Here is a 19053-nt window from a genome sequence, read left to right as displayed (position 1 = left end):
TTTCCCAAAAGTTTTGATACATACAGAGTAAAAGATGCCTGGATGATTGTGCTTATCTTTTTTCAGGTTTCTTGGGTTTTTCAGAGGTTTATTGCCAAATTAAGCTATAGAATTTTTATTAATAATTGAGACCAAAATGTGAATGTTTTATTGCTTATTTGTGTATTTATTTTGTTTTCCCACTCAGACACTCCATGTTGCATGGACCAAAGCAGCAGTTGATATGAATTACCTAGAATGGTTGTCTCATTTACTCATTCTGGCTCTTGTAAATCAGAAGAACAACTGAAGGGACCTATTACTGCAGGGTTTTCTTGCTGTTATTAAAAATTGTTTAAAAAGCAACTACAGTCATTTAGGGACAAAGTCAGCTTAGTTTAACACTTGCTGGGTTTCACGAAATAGCATTTGGGATATGATAATAAAAACTGTCATTTATTAGCTGAATTCTTGGGCTGTGACAGGCATAATCTACCATTGATTTATCACTAAATGACATTGCTTGCCTCTTGCAGTTTGTGGATCTGTTAACTTTATTTTGGTTTAAAAGGGAAGTGCATAAAGGATAACCATAAAATTTTGGTTTAAAGGGAAGTATATAAAGGAAACAATTGCCCTCACTCAAACTTAAAAAAATGTTGGCAATATCAGTGCCTGAATGTTTTGAGGAACTGTGTTTTAATATTTTGATAAATTTTCATTTACTTCCCTGGTTCTGAGTAGGTAGTCTTTTCCAGAACATTCCAGTCTCTCCACTTCTCAGTAGAAACAAACTTCTGATAATATTTCTTTTTGCTTTGTCTTTTCAGTTCCCTTTTCTCTCCTTACAACTTGCTGCTCTTCTGCCAAGCAAAGATGGATAGAAGGATCTGTTTTCTTGTACCTTTCCTACAACCTTGATTATAAGAAACTGAACTGGAAGAGAAGCAGTTCAGTTCCTTTTTTTATCCCCAGCCAACTTAAATACTAGGATCTATATTTAAAACTGTTAATTTTGGGGAGAAATTTTTGCTTCTTAAAGTAATTTAAAGTATGTATTTTCAAATACATGAATATCATATAATAATAACATTACTGTCTTTAGTCAGTGTTTTTAAGTTGCAGTATTATTTTCACTCAGAGTTGTTTTAGTTACATTTTTATTTTTTTGGAATCTTTGTATCAATTCTGTAAAACTCTTAGGGAAAGAATATCATCTCCATTTCATAGACGAAATAACTGAGGTATAAGGAAGTAAGTCACATAACACTACACAGCTAGCTAATGGCAGGGCCAAGAATGGAATACAAATTTAATAAGATAATAAGATTTTTCACAAAGAAATTCCTGAAAATAAAGATCACCATTTGGGGTAGTTGTTTTGTTTGAATTCCACACATTTTTTTCATTTTTTCTTTGAAACTGGCTCCTATAATACGTGTTTTCATGGATAGCATCTGTTATATCTTCAATAGTAAAAACTGAATCAAAGTTTTTTCTTCATATTTCATTGTATTTCTTTCTAGGGTCTGACTCATAAATTATTTGAATTAACTGATGAGTTATGAAAAATGGTGTTTGTAATTAATGATAATGCATAATCAGAAATATTTTAATAAATTTAAAAGCACAGAAAAGATTTATATAACAGAAATGGATCTAAAGATGAATTTAAAAGGTTCATATAAAAATCTGTTTAACAAATTTTCATTGGACTGCTGTGTGCAAAATACTGTCAGATAGATTATGTACACAGATGAATAGTAATTTTTTTTCTCTTAAAAGTTCTTAGACATGTTACAGAGCAGACAGTTGTTAAGTGTGAATAATGAAGTGTTGGGTATGGATCCCACCAATTTCTAAAGTTCTGTAGAGCAGCTGATATTATGTTGGTTTGAGGAAGAAAACCAGACTGATGAGTTTGTTTTTAAATCACTCAATAGTGATGGCAGTTAATCCAAACCTGGCTTAAAGAGACAGGAGTGAATCACTAAATGATTTTAGTACAAAGGCATAGCATTTAAATAAATCATCTATTTAGTAATGGATATCATATATTGAATGCTTAGAAAGTAATCTTAGGGCCTCTGCATATATTACTTCTAATCCTTGTTGCAGTAATCCACAAAAATAGATACTCTTATCTCCAGTTTACAGATAAGGAAACTAAGATTAAGTCTCATGCCCCAAATCAGACAGGGTTCCTGCATTCTGATCAGATCTGCTTGGCCCCCATCATTCTGTTAGGTCACTCTGCCTCCTTTACTTAGTCCAGCCCTCAACTTCTTATCATTAAAATAGAAATAATAATATTACTTAGAATCATGGTGCCTAAAATATAGTAAATGCTTAATAATTATGGATAGATAGAGGTACACACAAATTAAAATATATAAAGTACTTAGTTTGAACTAGGTACTTTATTATCTCAATCTTTGGAATGACCCTGCATGTAAATATCATTCCATTTTAAAAGATGAATTTGTTCAAGGTAACCAGTTAATATGAGACAGAATTCAAAGCATATATCTCTAAAGTTATTTCCCCTATTCTACGCTATCTCTACCTTTAAGTTAGGTATTATATTCTCAACTGATTGAGCTTTTCTTTCCATTGATTTTGCATAACTATATAAAATTATGTTAAGTAGATTGTATTTTACTCATATAACTTTCTGCTGCTGCTGCTGCTAAGTCGCTTCAGTCGTGTCCGACTCTGTGGGACCCCATAGACGGCAGCCCACCAGGCTCCCCCGTCCCTGGGATTCTCCAGGCGAGAACACTGGAGTGGGTTGCCATTTCCTTCCCCAGCGCATGAAAGTGGAAAGTGAAAAGTGAAAGTGAAGTTGCTCAGTCGTGTCCGACCCCTAGCAACCCCATGGACTGCAGCCCACCAGGCTCCTCCGTCCATGGGACTTTCCAGACGAGTACTGGGGTGGGGTGCCATTGCCTTCTCCGCATATAACTTTGTAATCACCTCTAATTCTTTTTTTTTTTAATATAAATTTATTTATTTTAATTGGAGGCTAATTACTTTACAATATTGTATTGGTTTTGCCATACATCAACATGAATCCACCATGGGTGTACATGTGTTCCCCATCCTGAACCCCCCTCCCACCTCCCTCACCATACCATCCCTCTGGGTCATCCCAGTGCACCAGCCCTGAGCATCCTGTATCATGCTTCGAACCTGGACTGGCGATTCGTTTCACATATGATATTATCCATGTTTCAGTGCCATTCTCCCAAATCATCCCACTCTCACCCTCCCCCACAGAGTCCAAAAGACTGTTCTATACATCACCTCTAATTCAAACACATGTATGTATGTATGTATTTCAGTTACAGAATGCATCAAGAACTGTTCACTTAAGTGACAAGAAGAAAAGGGAGTTATCTCCGAACATACCTGTAAATTCTGGTCCACGGGAGGTAAAAAAAAAAAAAAATTATGCTAATTAAACTCAAAATGTGAGAAGAATATGAAAAATCATTTAGTCTGTCTTGCTCTTTTATAGATGGGAAGCTCAAGTCCAGGGAGGTTTTAAGATTTTAAGATGGCCATCTCCAGTTTGGTTCATCTCATCAAATCACAGTCCTCGCTTCTTTCTGGGGCATTGAATTCTGTCCCTGTCATCATTTTATGTGAAGACTGGTGTCCCAGGGCAGTACATAGGCAAATCACTGATACACTTTGGCCACTATAAGCTGCACTACCTGCCTTGTTCTTAACTTCTTACAATGACTGGATAAAGGAAAATGCTATTTATGTGGCTATTCAAATAGATTTCTTTGGTAGCATTTATTCAGAATTATTTCATATTAATCATTTCTTTTAGCAACATATAAAATATGTTCTCTTTACAGATTCAGAAATGTAATAATACCTTCAAAATGAACCATAAAACACAGTGTGTAGTCTTTACATATGCTGTCTCTTGGATCTTTGAGCCCATACATGCACGTTTTTAGATAGGTGTACAGAAAGAACCTGAGAACCAGATTATTTAAATGCCTTGTCAAAGGTTAGGCAGTAATTCCATGACACAGCTGGGATTGGAGCTAAGTTCAGTATTACTTCTTCCATGAATTTCTGCTCCTCCATGTTGAAGGAACCTGAGGCTTGAGAATAGGCATTTGATCTGAATCAATATTAGGTAGTCAGAGCTACAGATGTTAAGTTTTTCATCAGCTGGACAGTCTGTGAGATTATGTACAAAATATTGAAAAAATAATGATTTCTAGTGTATTTAACTATTGCCCCACTCACCCAATTGACCTGATAAATCAAGTTCACCTTGCTTTTTGTTATTTCATATATGTGTTTAATTTTGTAAAGTATAATTTGTGTTAGTCTTGATTCTTTGTTTATAATAAGCCAAAAGCAAGACCTGTTTAGAAATTAAAGCTGTATAACTTTTTAAATAATTTTGCATTAACATAAACAATTTATCTTCTATTTATTTTAGGAGTCATGTGGATCCTCTCAGCTCCATAAAACTAGTGGTTCTCCTGGAACCTCAAGGTCCCTGTCAGCTCCTCAAGACAAGGACTTTTTATCTGGTGTGTATATTTTTCAGCCAGTTATTACTTACAAGTTTTCAATTTTCTTTCAAGATTATATTCTTGCAGGTAGTCATGGTTCGTATGGAACGTGTCTTTCGTTTGCATTCATAACTTATTTTTTAAAAGTGACAGTCTAAAGATGTGAAAATAGTAATGGGATGTTAAACAAATACATTTAAGTATAAAAAGCATTCTGTTAGACACTAAGGAAAGATATTTTTAAAAATATCTTGTAAGAAAGAAGAAAAATATTTCTAAGTCACCATGCTGCTGCTAAGTCGCTTCAGTCGTGTCCGACTCTATGCAACCCCATAGATGGCAGCCCACCAGGCTCCTCCGTCCCTGGGATTCTCCAGGCAACAACACTGGAGTGGGTTGCCATTTCCTTCTCCAATGCATGAAAGTGAAAGTGAAGTCGCTCAGTTGTGTCCAACTCCTAGGGACCCCATGGACTACAGCCCACCAGGCTCCTCCGTCCATGGGATTTTCCAGGCAAGAGTACTGGAGTGGGTTGCCATTGCCTTCTCCACTAAGTCACCACAGTATTAGATAAAAAGTAATATACTGTACGAGATATAGGGATGTAGAGCTATGGTAGTATAGTGGAAAAGTAAATTTTTACAAAGTACTTTCACAACAACCTTGTGAGGGAGATATTCCTCATTTTACAGATTCTTAAGATCAAGACTGCTGGATCACATAGTTAGTAACTGGCAAATCCAAGATTTGAACCCAGGTCTTTTTGATAAATATTTTCATGTCACTCTACTACACCATGTTGTCATCATGAAGAAATTATTTCTGGCTGAAAGTTGGACCTATAGTTATAAAGGATGGGCATTCCAGGCAAAAGGAACTACATAGAGGCAAAGAAGCAAGAAAACCCAGAGAACAGTGAGTAGTTGGGTCTAGCTGGCGAAGACGGTGAATGGAAAGGTCATCAAAGATGAGGAGGGTGGAGTCATCAGGATGAATTCTAATACTAGGCTAAGCCATTTGGACTCATTTGCTTGGGTAGGAAGCAACTATTGCAAATTTTTGAGCAAGGGTGTGTGTGACATGATAAACTTTTTTGCTTTAGAAAGATTCATCCTGGCTGGAATATATAGGATATTTTGGAAGGGAAAGGAGATTCAAGGTGGGGAGCCCAGTTAGGAGACTACTGCTGCTGCTAAGTCGCTTCAGTCGTGTCCAACTCTGTGCAACCCCATAGGCTCTGTGCAGCCCACTAGGCTCCCCCGTCCCTGGGATTCTCCAGGCAAGAACACTGGACTGGGTTGCTATTTCCTTCTTCAGTGCATGAAAGTGAAAAGTGAAAGGGAAGTCGCTCAGTTGTGTCTGACTCTTAGCGCCCCAGTGGACTGCAGCCTACCAGGCTCCTCCGTCCATGGGATTTTCCAGGCAAGAGTACTGGAGTGGGATGCCATTGCCTTCTCCGGGTTAGGAGACTATTGGTCTATTAATGTACTCCATGAGAAATTATGAAACCTGCTCCAGAGGATACGAAGCGGAGAATGGTGTGAGAAATGTTACAGAGGACACACTGATAGGACTACAACTTTTCACTTGTAGGAGGGAATAGAGAAAAAAAGATGAAGATAAAGCTTTGAACAAGTTTAGTTGGAAGAACATTGGTGATATTAACAGAAATAGGAGTTGAAATGGGTTTTAGAGCTAAGATGAATAATTTTTTTTAACTTTTTACAATTTGAGGTGCTTAGCATATATGAGGGTTATATCCTGTTGAAAATGTAAGACTTAAGGTTCAGTGAAGACAGAAAATTCAATTTCATGGATTTGGGAAGGGAGGTGACCATTGAGACGTTGATGTTTAATAAGAATGCCAAAGGAAACTGTGGAAAGACATATAAATTCACAGGACACATTTGAAGTGCAGAAGGGGGAAGATGACACAGAAGAAAAAATATGATATAAAGAAGTAAAATTCTATGATTTATAATTTATATAGGACAGACAAGCACAGACAGAAATATGGTTTAATAACCCAGTGTACGAGATAGCAAAAGAGACACTGATGTATAGAACAGTCTTATGGACTCTGTGGGAGAGGGAGAGGGTGGGAAGATTTGGGAGAATGGCATTGAAACATGTAAAATATCATGTATGAAACGAGATGCCAGTCCAAGTTCGATGCACGATACTGGATGCTTGGGGCTAGTGCACTGGGACGACCCAGAGGGATGGTATGGGGAGGGAGGAGGGTTCAGGATGGGGAACACATGTATACCTGTGGTGGATTCATTTTGATATTTGGCAAAAGTAATACAATTATGTAAAGTTTAAAAATAAAATTAAATTTAAAAAAATTCATCATAAACCTTTTTGATCTAAACACTATTTTCTTGTGAGTTAGGTTTATGAATGAGCTTATACAATGAAAATTAAAAGTCATTAAATACCACCCTCTGTGTGATCCAGATGTTCATATTTTAGCTAATAGGAATATTCTACCCCTAATGGAGATGTTGTGTTTTATAGCAAAAACTCAAGATTTCTCTGCGCTCCATCAATGTTCAGTGAATCACAGTCGGAACAGTGACTTCTGTGTGGATTGTCAGGTAGCGTTCTGTGACCACAGGACTGCCCCATGCTCTTTAGCAATAGTGAATCCTCTCTCAGCTGAGGGAAACTCAGGTAAATATGTGCTGTGAAATGCTTTGTAAATGATGCCATTTACCTCACAACTGTATATTCAGTAGATATGCTATTTAATGTTTTATGTTCTTCAGTATGGTATATACATACTGTGAGTAGGAAAGCACTGCCAATCCCTGAAGAGTGTTAACATGTAAACACAGGCCTAAGTGGTATTCCATGAACATCTGTCTAGGGAAGGAGTGCTCAGAGAAGGTGTGACTTAATATGTCACTAAAGTAAATACATTTTTATTTATCAAATATTCAAGTATCCTTTATGTTTAAAAAAAAAAATATGAAAAAAAGTGACATTTGCCTCCACGATTTACAGAGAGTAAAAATGCAGTGCATTTTCTTGGAGGGGAAGGGAAGAGATAACCCAAATATCTGAATTTTTCCTGAAAATTAATAGCATCCTTCAAAATAGTGCTGTTCCATATTAGCTTAATTACAGAAAAATTAGATTTTATGTCTTATTATTTTGTTTTTCATCTGATTTTACTCATAACTGTGTATCTGTCCCCACTTCTTTACCTGTCATTGCTTTTCTGCAGGGCGATTTCAGCCTGGTATAGCCCAACAGTGGATCCAGAGTAAAAGGGAAGACATTGTGAGCCAGATGACTGAAGCCTGCCTTAACCAATCTCTAGACGCCCTCCTGTCCAGAGATTTGATAATGAAGGAGGACTATGAACTCATTAGTACCAAACCTACAAGGACCTCAAAAGTCAGACAGTTATTGGATACCACTGACATTCAAGGAGAAGAATTTGCCAGAGTTATAGTACAAAAGTTGAAAGATAATAAGCAAATGGGTCTTCAGCCTTACCCAGAAATACTTGTGCTTTCTCAATCACCATCTTTAAATTTCTTTCACAATAAAAGCCATAAAAAATAACTCTTTCCAAGAAAAGAAGTCAGTGTATAAGAGTATTTTATATTTCTTTTGCCTGATAATGTTGTTTTTATGAGATTCATATGAGTATTTAAAACTTCAATGCAGTTTCTTCTTCAGATAAATATTAGTCTCCTTCCATGATATTATAGTATTTTTTAAATTAAAACCATAGAAAGTTTGTATTTTGCTGCATAGTTCAATTTTTGTCTTCTTTGGTTAATTAAAACTTTTTTCAATTAATAATTATATGTTTATTATACAAAGCAATGTTTTCAGGTTCCACATGTTTCTCGTGGAAACCATTTTCACATATGCTTTCTTTGTGGATTATTTATTACTTGTTTGAGATGCTTGGCTTTTTGAGGTGTACCCCTTAGACTTAAATCAGGGGTAGTATAGCATTCCTACCCTACAGTCTCAGGTTCCAGTCCTCTTCAGAGTTGTTCATTAAGCTCTGTTATCCACATTACACATTTAAATGTTATTTATTGACCTCCTTAAAATGTTTCAAAGATAAAGGAGTACAGCATATAAAGAAAAAAAATCCTTCAACATGTGTTTGTACTCCTGTTTCTAGCCTGAACTGTCAACCAAGGTAACAACCAAAATTAACAGATTAATATGTATCATTCTATCGCTTTCTTCCTACTTATATTTAAAATATATGCTCTTTTGGGGAAGGATTGTTTCTTAATATTATCGTTGTTATAACACATCATACTTCAACCTGATTTTTGCACTTAGTACATCATGTGAAGCCTTCCAGATCACATTCAAGCTTAATTCATAAGTTTTGATTGCTGTATAATATTATTAGAGCTATTTTTTTTCATTTTCTTGTTCAAACCAATGGTATATATAGTGTGAGTTTTTTGTTTTTTGTTTTTGGTTAATGGGTTATGTCACTAAGGTGAAAACTAATAAGAAATAATAGCCCTTTTCTGAAGAGGTGTATTAGCAATGTCAGCAAAAAGTGTGATATAAGATAAATTTGAAAGGACAAACTTTGAAGTTGGGCTATACAGTATGACCCACAGTTTGAAAAAAAAGAGTAAAATCAATAGATGTCACTGAGGCAATTAAATGTTTTATTAAAATAGATATTTTAGTCTCCATTTTGGAGTTGGGCCTCTGGTGCCTCTTCACTGTCTCTGAGAAATATGGCCATTACTAGGGAAAGGTGGAAACCTAGTATATGAGTTATCTTTTATTATATTTTATTTTTAAAGTGTTTGGATAAAGACTTAATTTGGGAAATGAGGGAGAAAATTATTTGGAGGTTTTCCCCTTTATACAGTTGTTGTTTTTTTTTTTTTAATTGGATCTTGACGGTTTCAGATTAACTTTTATATCAGTTTAATGATGTGGTACCTGGATTGATAAAGTGAACTTTGCCCTGGTTTTTTGTTTTTTGTTTTTCATTTTCTGCCCAGATCTAAAAACTCGAGGTTTCCAGTCTGTATGCATATGACTGCGTGCACATCAACCACTTTCTTCCCTAGCTTACATATGCACAGCACAGATGCAGCCGTCCGTTTCAGCTCTGCAGCCTTCTTCTGCATAATAACAACGTATTGACAAAGATGGTGATGACGAGGATCAAGACGAATCTACAATGAGCTCTTAGCCCCTGATAGAATCGTTGCAGTCTCAGCAGCCAGTTTCCATTACACTAATACCTGATAATGCAGTGATGTTTAGGGGAAGGTGCCACAGAGTATTCTGAGTCTGACCTGTCAGTATAGCACAGGGCCTGGCAGAGACACTGAAGATCTCCTTAATGAATGTCACTGGAATGAAAGCTGAGAAGAGAGAAGGAAGAGGTTTCCTTGAAATCACACTTCCCAAGATGTAATTCGAATACAGCTGGTAGTGGATGAGATTGTTTTAGGTAGTATGTAGACAGGCAGCACTAAATTAACATTTTGTCACATAGGAAGTTCTTTTTAATCAAGTCTTCTAATTAAGTAAAGGAGAACATTAAAGTTGTGCTATCATCCTTTATCCTCTTTATCATCCTTTATTAAAAAGAAACGACTTCAGGAACAGTGTTTAGCAGGAATTTTGTAACTTTTTGAATTGTATTTCATTTGAAGATGACCTACATATGTGTCACCATTTTTCTATTTATAATGTATACTATGTAAAGTGTTTTATAATATTCAAAAAGCAATTTGAAGTACTAAATTATAGGTAGTATATGTGAATGTGAACAATAGAATAAAATGACACTGATTCAGTCACTCTAAGGAGGGACCTAAAATTTTATAATAATATATTTTTTAACTAGGTAGTAATAGGTAATGCTTATGCATTCTTTGCACTATATGTTAAGGCAGTGCTACCCAGAAGATTGGTCCACAGAGCAGCTGCATGAAAATCAGCCAGAACTTGTGAGATGTACAAACTCATGGTCCCTAACTCACTCAGATCTTTCCAATCACTCAGACTCAATCTCTGATGTTTGAGACCTTTTGTTTTAAGAAACAGAAGGGGATCAAGATGGCAGAGTAGAGAGGTATGCAACTCACCTCCTACCACAAATATTAATACATAAAAAATACATCTACATGTGAAGCAATCCTTGCAGAAGACCTACTGAAAGTCTGCAGGAAATCTCATACAACCTAGGCTACAACTGAGACCCCCAGATAACCAGGTAAGATAAAGGGGAGAGGAATCTGGACAGGATCTACTGCCCTGGGAGAGAACTGGGGAAAATGTTTCCTCATTCTGGGAACTTCCCTTCACTGGTGGGGAGGTCTGCCAGGACAGAGGAGCTTCAGAGCAAGTGCAGAAGCTGCCCTATACACCGAAGGATGAAAAGAGCCCAGCACTGTCGGTCTTTGATGCGTCTCCACACTTCCCCGCCCCAGAGGCACACCTGTTGGCGTGCCCAGCTACTCGGCTCTGAGACCTGGGCTTCGGCAGACAGACCAGGGGAGGGAACTCAGTCTGGCTGCACAGCCAGCCTGAGGGCCCGGGGTGTGCACGGGGCCATGTGGGTCTGCTACAGGAGCCACGCTGTCGACAGAAGGCAGGGCCGGGGTGTGGGTCCACCGGAACAGCGCCATTATCAGCTTGCTCACGGTGGGGTAGGGTGCCAGGTGCAGCAAGTTTTGCAGACTTTATGGGTGTGAACACCTGGAGGCGGGGCTGGTCCAAATTACTAGCATTCCCAAGCTGGGCACAGGAACCAGCTTCTGCAGGTTTTCATGCCAGTGGCTTTGTGAGGACACACGCAGGCCTAAGGGACCTCCAAGCCAATGACGGCACCCCACCCCCCGCCATGGAAGCGGGCACAGACGACAGGCCAGCAATGGTGGTCTTTGTTGGCATGCACACCCAATGGCAGGTGGCATCACAGAACCGCATTTACTAGCAAAACAGCTTTTGGGGAGAAAATGCAGTCGCTTCTTTCCCAGAGAGAGCCCTCCCGTCCCGTCCATCTCACAGCTCAGCTTAAAACTGCTTGAAACTTCTACAACAACTGGGCAAAAGATCCTGCCCCCAGCAGGTGGTGACAACCACGAAGAAGAGCTCCTGCCCAACATTCATTGCAAGCACCGGTCACCATGACCCTGGCCATACCCCCGAACAAGGGAACAAGGGCCAGTGCACCCTGAGGAATATGTGGCAAGCATCCACACTGAAAACAGCGCTTGCACCAAAAGTCGGCACATACAGTCTACACAGGGTCAACAACAACAACAAAAAAGCCTTTCCTCACAGGGGATTGAAACACAAAGTTAGGAAGTCAAGAGATGCCCAGAGTAACAGGCAAGTTTGGCCTCGGAGAACAAACTGAAGCTGGGCAAAGGCTAAAGGAATTTGTCAAGAGAATACGCTGGTCATAGCAAACACTCTTTCCCAACAATACAAGAGATAACTGTACAAGTGGACGTCACCAGATGGTCAATACCGAAATCAGACTGATTATGTTCTTTGTAGCCAAAGATGGAGAAGCTCTATACAGCCACTGAAAACAAGACCGGGAGCTGACTGTGGCTCATACCACTCAAGAAGGCAAAGTAGTTGTCTGAGGAGGCCTTACAAATAGTGGAGAAAAGAAGAGAAGCGAAAGGCAAGGGACAAAGGGAAAGATATGATCAACTGAATACAGAGTTCCAGAGAGTAACCAGGAAAGATAAGAAAGTCTTCGTAAGTGAACAGTCCAAAGAAATAGAGGAAAACTATAGAATGAGAAAGAACAGTGATCTCGTCAAGAAAATTGGAGATACCAAGGGAGTATTTCATGGAAATATGGGCACAATAAAGGACAGAAATGGCAAGGATCTAAGAGAAGCAGAAGAAATTAAGAAGTGGAAAGAATACACAGAAGAACTGTACAAAAAAGCTCTTAATGACCAGATAACCACGATGGTGTGATCACTCACCTAGAGCCAGACATCCTGGAATGTGAAGTCAAGTGGACCTTATGAACAAAGCTAGTGGAGGTGATGGAATTCCAGCAGAAAAGGAAATTTTCTGATTTCCTTTAGGATTGACTGGTTTGATTTCCTTGCAGTCCAAGGGACTCTCAAGAGTCTTCTCCAACACCACAGTTCAAAAGCATCAGTTCTTCAGTGCTCAGCCTTCTTTATGGTCCAACTCTCACATCCATACATGACTTCTGGAAAAACCATAGCTTTGACTAGACAGACTTTTGTCAGTAAAGTAATGTCTCTGCTTTTTAATACACTGGCTAGATTTGTTAAAGCTTTTCTTCCAAGGAGCAAGCGTCTATTTGCCATGACGTGATGGGACTGGATACCATGCCTGTGACTTTTACATCTAAACAAACTCAAGCTTAATGACCACAACAGGGAAAAATAATAAATAACTTCTATATGCCTATTCATAGGGCTTAGTTGTTGTTCAGTCACTAAATTATGTCCATCTCTTTGTGACCCCATGGACTGCAGCACTCCAGGCTCCTCTGTCCTTCATTGTCTCCTGGAATTTGCTCCAATTCATGGCCATTGAGTCAGTGATGCTATTTAACTATCTCATCCTCTGTCCCCCCAGCTTCTTCTTTTGGCTTCAGCCTTTCCCAGCATCAGGATCTTTTCCAATGAGTAGGATCTTTGCATCAGGTGGCCAAAGAATTGCAGCTTCACCTTCAGCATAAGTCCTTTCAACAAATATTCAGGATCGAGTTCCTTTAGGATTGACTGGTTGGATCTTCTTACAGTCCAAGAAACTCTCAAGAGTCTTCTCCAACACCACAGTTCAAAGGCATCAATTCTTTGGCTCTCAGCCTTCTTTATGGTTCGATCCATACATGAGTACTGAAAACACCGCGTGCATGCTTGCTAAGTCACTTCAGTTGTATCCAACTCCTTGCAACCTCATGGACTGTGGCCCCCTAGGCTCTTCTGTCCATGGGATTCTCCAGGCAAAGATCCTGGAGTGGGTTGCCATTTCCTCCTCCAGCAGATCTTCCTGACCCAGGGATCAAACCTGTGTCTCTTATGTCTCTGCCATAGCTTTGACTATACGGAACTTAGTTGACAAAATGATGTCTCTGCTTTTTAATACATTGTCTAGGTTTGTCATAGCTTTCCTTCCAAGGAGCAAGTGTCTTTTAATTTCATGGCTGCAGTCACCATCCCCAGTGATTCTGGAGCTTAAGAAAATAAAATCTGTCACTGCTTCCAATTTTTCCCCTTCTATTTGCCATGAAGTGACAGAAATGGATGCCATGATTCTAGTTTTCATAGGATTAATCATTTATTATTTTGCTATCTACTGTTAGTCTTATTTTGAATGTCAATATTAAATATAGGGAAGTAAGAGATAAACCTTACATTCAGAGTGAAAATATGACACTTACATGTATTTCAAATGATAAACCATAGTTTATTACTTAAAATAAGAAAATAGTTTAATGTTTTTTAAGGGCAGGTAGTTGTCTTGAATATGGCTCAGGAATGTGTTCTCTTCATTGTTCTTCCTTTAAAGATAATCTTAAATATTTATAAAAGGTGATAACCTGATTCTTTCTGCTTCCAAACAGAAGGGAGAAAATTATGCCATATAAGATGGGAGATGGAAGAAGTTTTGTACAATAAGGCTTCTATGATAATTGATTTTTTTTCCCCAAAGGTAAATAATGAAATTTTTTCCTTGGAATTTTTAATAAGAGGTCTGCCATATCTTAAAGTATGCTGGGGAAAACCTCTATTGAGGGACTTCCCTGGTAGTCCAGTGGCTAGGACTCTGAGCTCCCAGTGCACAGGGCCCAGGTTCGATCCCTGGTCAGGGAGCTAGACCCCACATGCTACAACTAAGACCCAGAGCAGCCAAATAAATAAATAAAATTAAAAAAAAAAAAAAAAGAAAACCTCTATTGAAATGCCTCTGGGAGTCATACTTAGCAATATTTAGAGTAAATATTTCCCCAAATTGTGTTTCATTATTCTGATTTCCAATGTTTTGTTTCCCTGTATATGCTGTAGCTCCAATAACAAAATAACGTTCAGTTACTGTGCTAGTGTTACCTGAAGAATTTGGATGGTGAACAAGAGGAAAAGAGAGGAAAAATCTAAGTACAACTCATTGGATGTTTACAATCGTCATTTTCTAAAATGACTTGAACTTGTCTGTAACCTAGTTTCTTTATCAGTTTCTTTATATGTGTGTATATATATTTATATACTGTGAATACCCTTTCTCTGCTGGAGAGGGCTTATTTTACTGGTGGAATTTTAAAAATACTTGACTACATAGTTATACTTCTTTTTCTTTATTTTTCCACAAAAATTCACCCAATATCTATAATTTGGGCAGGAGGGTATCCTATATCAAGGGCATATATTTATGATCTTAGTTCATTAACAAAAAGTTAAGTTGCATTACGATCATAAAAGTGAATAGTGAATGAAACTACAGCCCTAAACTCTTAAGTAGTTATTGCTCTTATTAGCTCACAGTAAACCAACATCAGTTTCTTCTGCTAATGTTTTCTCAATACTAACAATAATTACGTTGTGCCATTGGTCTTTCACTTCACTGATCTAGTCATGATTTATAGTAACTGTGACCCTTTTCCACTTAGGTTACCTATTTCAATAGAGCCTGTTTCTGTACAGACAGTAGGAAATGAAGAATTTGCATGTATATATGTAGGCAGAAAGAGAAAGATGAGGAAATAAAAGCCTTTCAGGAAAGTGGAAATTTTTATGAAAATCCCTAGGGCATTTAAAAAAAAATATTGTAAACGACCATTGTGAATCATCCAACTTCAATGTTAGCTGTTTTTCAAGAAATATTTTAAGATAAGGGTCCTGAACATTTAGAGAGAATCAAATGACACATGCTTTATCATTTTTCCTCACTCCTCTGAGTAAACCAAGAGTATTTCAAGGCTACTGCTCTTCAGTTAGGCTTCACGCCCACGGCATTATGAGTCAGAGGAAGGAGCACTATAACTGGAGTTTGGATTCTAGCCCTGACTTGGTCCAGCAGCGTGACCTTGGACATGTCCCTAATTCATATACTTTATTTAACTCTCTGAAGTTGCCTAAAATTTCTACCACTAGGCATTACAGAATATTGCATTTAACATGAATTCATAAGTCCAAAATTATCATCTAGAAGGAAAAGGAAAAAAAATTGCCTGCTCTGGGCTCTCGTGTATCGTTTGGGTTGCCTTATTGGATGAGAAATTGAAATATCAGTAACATCAGATATGCAGATGACACCATCCTAATGGCAGAAAGCAAAGAGGAACTAAAGAGCCTCTTGATGAAGGTGAAAGAGGACAGTGAAAAAGCTGGCTTAAAACTCAACATTCAAAAAACAAAAATCACGGCCTCTGATCCCATCACTTCATGGCAAATAAATGGGGAAAGAGAGGAAACAGTGAGAGACTTTATTTTCTTGGGCTCCAAAATCAGTGTAAATGATGACTGCAGCCATGAAATTAAAAGACACTTGCTCCTTAGAAGAAAAGCCATGATTAACCTAGACAGTGTATTAAAAAGCCGAGACATTATTTTGTCAACAAAGGTTTGTCTCGTCAAAGCAATGGTTTTTCCAGTAGTCAGGTATGGATGTGAGAGTCAGACTACAAAGAAAGCTGAGCGTGGAAGAATTGATGCTTTTGAACCGTGGTGTTGGAGAAGACTCTTGAGAGTCCCTTGGACAGCACGGAGATCAAACCAGTCAATCCTAAACGAAATCAGTCTCGAATGTTCACTGGAAGGACTGATACTGAAGCTGAAACTCCAATATTTTGGCCACCTGGTGTGAAGAGCTGACTCATTGGAAAAAGATCCTGAATGGGAAAGATTGAAGGCAAGAGGAGAAGGGGACGACAGAGGATGAGGTGGTTGGATGGCATCACTGACTCGATGGACGTGAGTTTGAGTAAGCACCAGGAGTTGGTGATGGACAGGGAGGCCTGGTGTGCTGCAGTCCATGGGGTCTCAAAGAGTTAGACACGACTGAGCAACTAAACAACAACAAATTGGGTGAGAAAGCATACAAAGCTCCACTGTGAGGTGTGAAAACAAAGACACAGTTGATTGAGGTTGAGTGTATCAATGAAAGGAGAAATGACACAGTTTATCCTGGTGTTCCGTGCTTGCCTCTTTACCCCAAGGCCAGAGTTGACAGAAAACTGGGAGCAACATGACTTGAGGACAGGTGACTGAGGGATGGAAAAGAACAATTGTTCAAAAGTGCCACCAAGAAACTAGGAGAAAGACGCTGCCCTGATACTACCAGTAATGTTCTGGAGTGAGTATTGCATAGGTTGCATAGGAAAAAAAGGAAGGTTAAATATGAAAGTACGGAAAACATAAGAATTATACCTTTATTTTTTTTTTTTTTCTCTAATTTTATTTTATTTTTTAAACTTTACATAATTGTATTAGTTTTGCCAAATATCAAAATGAATCCGCCACAGGTATACATGTGCTCCCCACATTGACATTGTGGAAAAAGTGCAGATGTCTGCAAAATAAGCTCACTGTAGGTAAGCATATCATTTGAGGTTAAATGATTTTAAACTTTTAAAATCTGGCTTAGGCAAAAGTGCCATTAACATTTAAATTTTGTAGAAATGGCATTATGTTTTTGAAAGTTTCATTTGTTTCTCAAGATGTATACCAATGGCGTTTAAATTTGGGAATTTCTGTGTCATTCAAATGTGTACTTCTGCAGTTGTGAAAAGTATCGATTTTACAATCTGCGGGTTGTACTTGCTAGATAAATCTTAAACTGCATGTTTTTAAAATCAGTGTTGCATTGCAGACAGATTCTTTCCCATCTGAGCCACCAGGGAAGCCCCAAGAATACTGGAGTGGGTAGCCTATCCCTTCTCCAGGGGAACTTCCCAACCAAGGAATCAACCCGGGGTTTCCGGCATTGCAGGCAGATGCTTTACCAGCTGAGCTACCAGGAAAGCCCCTGCTGATGGCTGTTCAACAGCTAATTGTGATTTTCGTGCTCTCACAGGAGGAGATGAGCACACAACCTTCTACTCCACTATCTTGAACCAGAAGTCTATTTCATTCTGTTTTTAATGGCTGAGTAAGATTCCATTTTATATATATACACCATTTCTTTATCCATTAATCTGTCAGTGGACATTTATGTTGTCCCCATGTCTTGGCTACTGTAAACAGTGCTGCAATGAACATTGGGGTGCATGTATATTTTCCGGCCATGTATTTTTCTGGCTATATGCCCAGGACTGGGATTGCAGGGTCATGTGGTAGCTCTATTTTTGGTTGAAGGAACCTCTGTACTGTTTTCCAGAGTGGCTGTACCAGTTTCCATGCCCATCAACAGTGCAGGAGGGTTCCCTTCTCTCCACACCCTCTCCAGCATTTGTTGTTTGTGGACTTTTTGATGATAGCCATTCTGACCGGTGTGAGGTGATATCTCATTGTAGTTATAATTTGCATTTCTCTAATAACTAGTGGTTTTGAGCATATTTTCATGTGCCTATTGGCCATCTTGTTTGTCCTCTTTAGAGAAATATCTATTCAGATCTTCTGCTCAATTTTTGAGTGGGTTGTTTGTTTTGATGCTATTATGTGTCATAAGCTGTTTGTAAATTTTGGAGTCTAATCCCTTATCAGTCACATCATTTGCAAATGTTTTCCCCCTATCTGTAGGTTGTCTTTTTGTTTTGTTTATTGTTTCCTTTGCTGTGCAAAAGCTTTTGACTTTAAGGGGGTCTCATTGTTTTTGTGTGTGTTTTTTTGTTTGTTTGTTTGTTTTATTTCCATTATTCTGGGAGATGGATTATAAAAGATGTTGCTGTGATTGGTTTTTCCAGGTGTGTTTTCTTTCCTTCCTATTTTCTTCTCTTCTCTTTTGATAACTATCTTTAGAGCTGTGTTTGGTTTGCTGTGTGTGTGTGTGAGGGTATCTATTGTGGATTTTTGGTTTGCAGTTACCATGAGGTTTTGATATAGTAGTATATAAGCAAGATTGTATTATAATTTGTTGGTCTCAATTTCAAATAATTTCTAATAACCTGCAGTTTCTAATACTCTCCTTTTCTAATGATTTCTGGTTTTGATACCATATTTGTGTGGGTGATTTTCTACATTTACTGTATCTTTGCCTTTCCCATTCATGATTTCTTCATCCAGTTGTGCCTTTTCTTTTCTACTTAGATAAATTCCCTTAGCATTTTTTGTAAAGCTTTAGTTTTTGTAAAAGTCTGGTTTAGTGGTGCTGAATTCTCTTAGCTTTTGTTTATCTGTAAAACCTTTGATTTTTCCATTGAATCTGAATGACAGCCTTGATGGGCAATGTTTATTATAGATTTTCCCTTTAACCACTTTAAATATATTGTGTCACTCCCTTTAGGCCTGCAGAGTTTTGCTGAAAAAGCAACTGATAATCTTATGGGGATTCCCTCGTTTGCTATTTGTTGCTTTTCCCTGTTGGTCTTAATATTTTTATTTTGACTCTAATTTTTGTCAAT

The 19053-nt window shown here is 38.1% G+C and overlaps 1 protein-coding gene and 1 non-coding gene across 3 annotated transcripts in view; both read left to right on the top strand.

Annotated features, from left to right (window-relative positions):
* RIPK2 (receptor interacting serine/threonine kinase 2) overlaps positions 1-9503 on the top strand; it is a 39968-nt gene extending 30465 nt beyond the window's left edge. Inside the window, exons 8-11 of one of the 2 annotated variants that reach the window (XM_019973970.2) lie at positions 3324-3413; positions 4451-4544; positions 7047-7202; positions 7759-9503. In XM_019973970.2, the coding sequence (XP_019829529.2) occupies positions 3324-3413; positions 4451-4544; positions 7047-7202; positions 7759-8102 (684 nt within the window). In that variant the 3' untranslated portion in view covers positions 8103-9503. The remainder of the gene's footprint in view (positions 1-3323; positions 3414-4450; positions 4545-7046; positions 7203-7758) is intronic. The other variant, XM_070802940.1, reaches the window with a different exon arrangement.
* A 4795-nt stretch (positions 9504-14298) lies between these two features.
* Positions 14299-14371, top strand: TRNAW-CCA (transfer RNA tryptophan (anticodon CCA)). Its single transcript has one exon. It is a non-coding gene; the product is annotated as a tRNA-Trp (tRNA).
* The last annotated feature ends 4682 nt before the right edge of the window (positions 14372-19053 follow it).

This window comes from Bos indicus, chromosome 14 (genome assembly GCF_029378745.1).
Source record: "Bos indicus isolate NIAB-ARS_2022 breed Sahiwal x Tharparkar chromosome 14, NIAB-ARS_B.indTharparkar_mat_pri_1.0, whole genome shotgun sequence".
In the NCBI taxonomy this organism is placed as follows: domain Eukaryota; kingdom Metazoa; phylum Chordata; class Mammalia; order Artiodactyla; family Bovidae; genus Bos; species Bos indicus.
The sequence above is the reverse complement of the archived record's forward strand: the minus strand, read 5'-3'. Positions and strand labels throughout refer to the sequence as shown.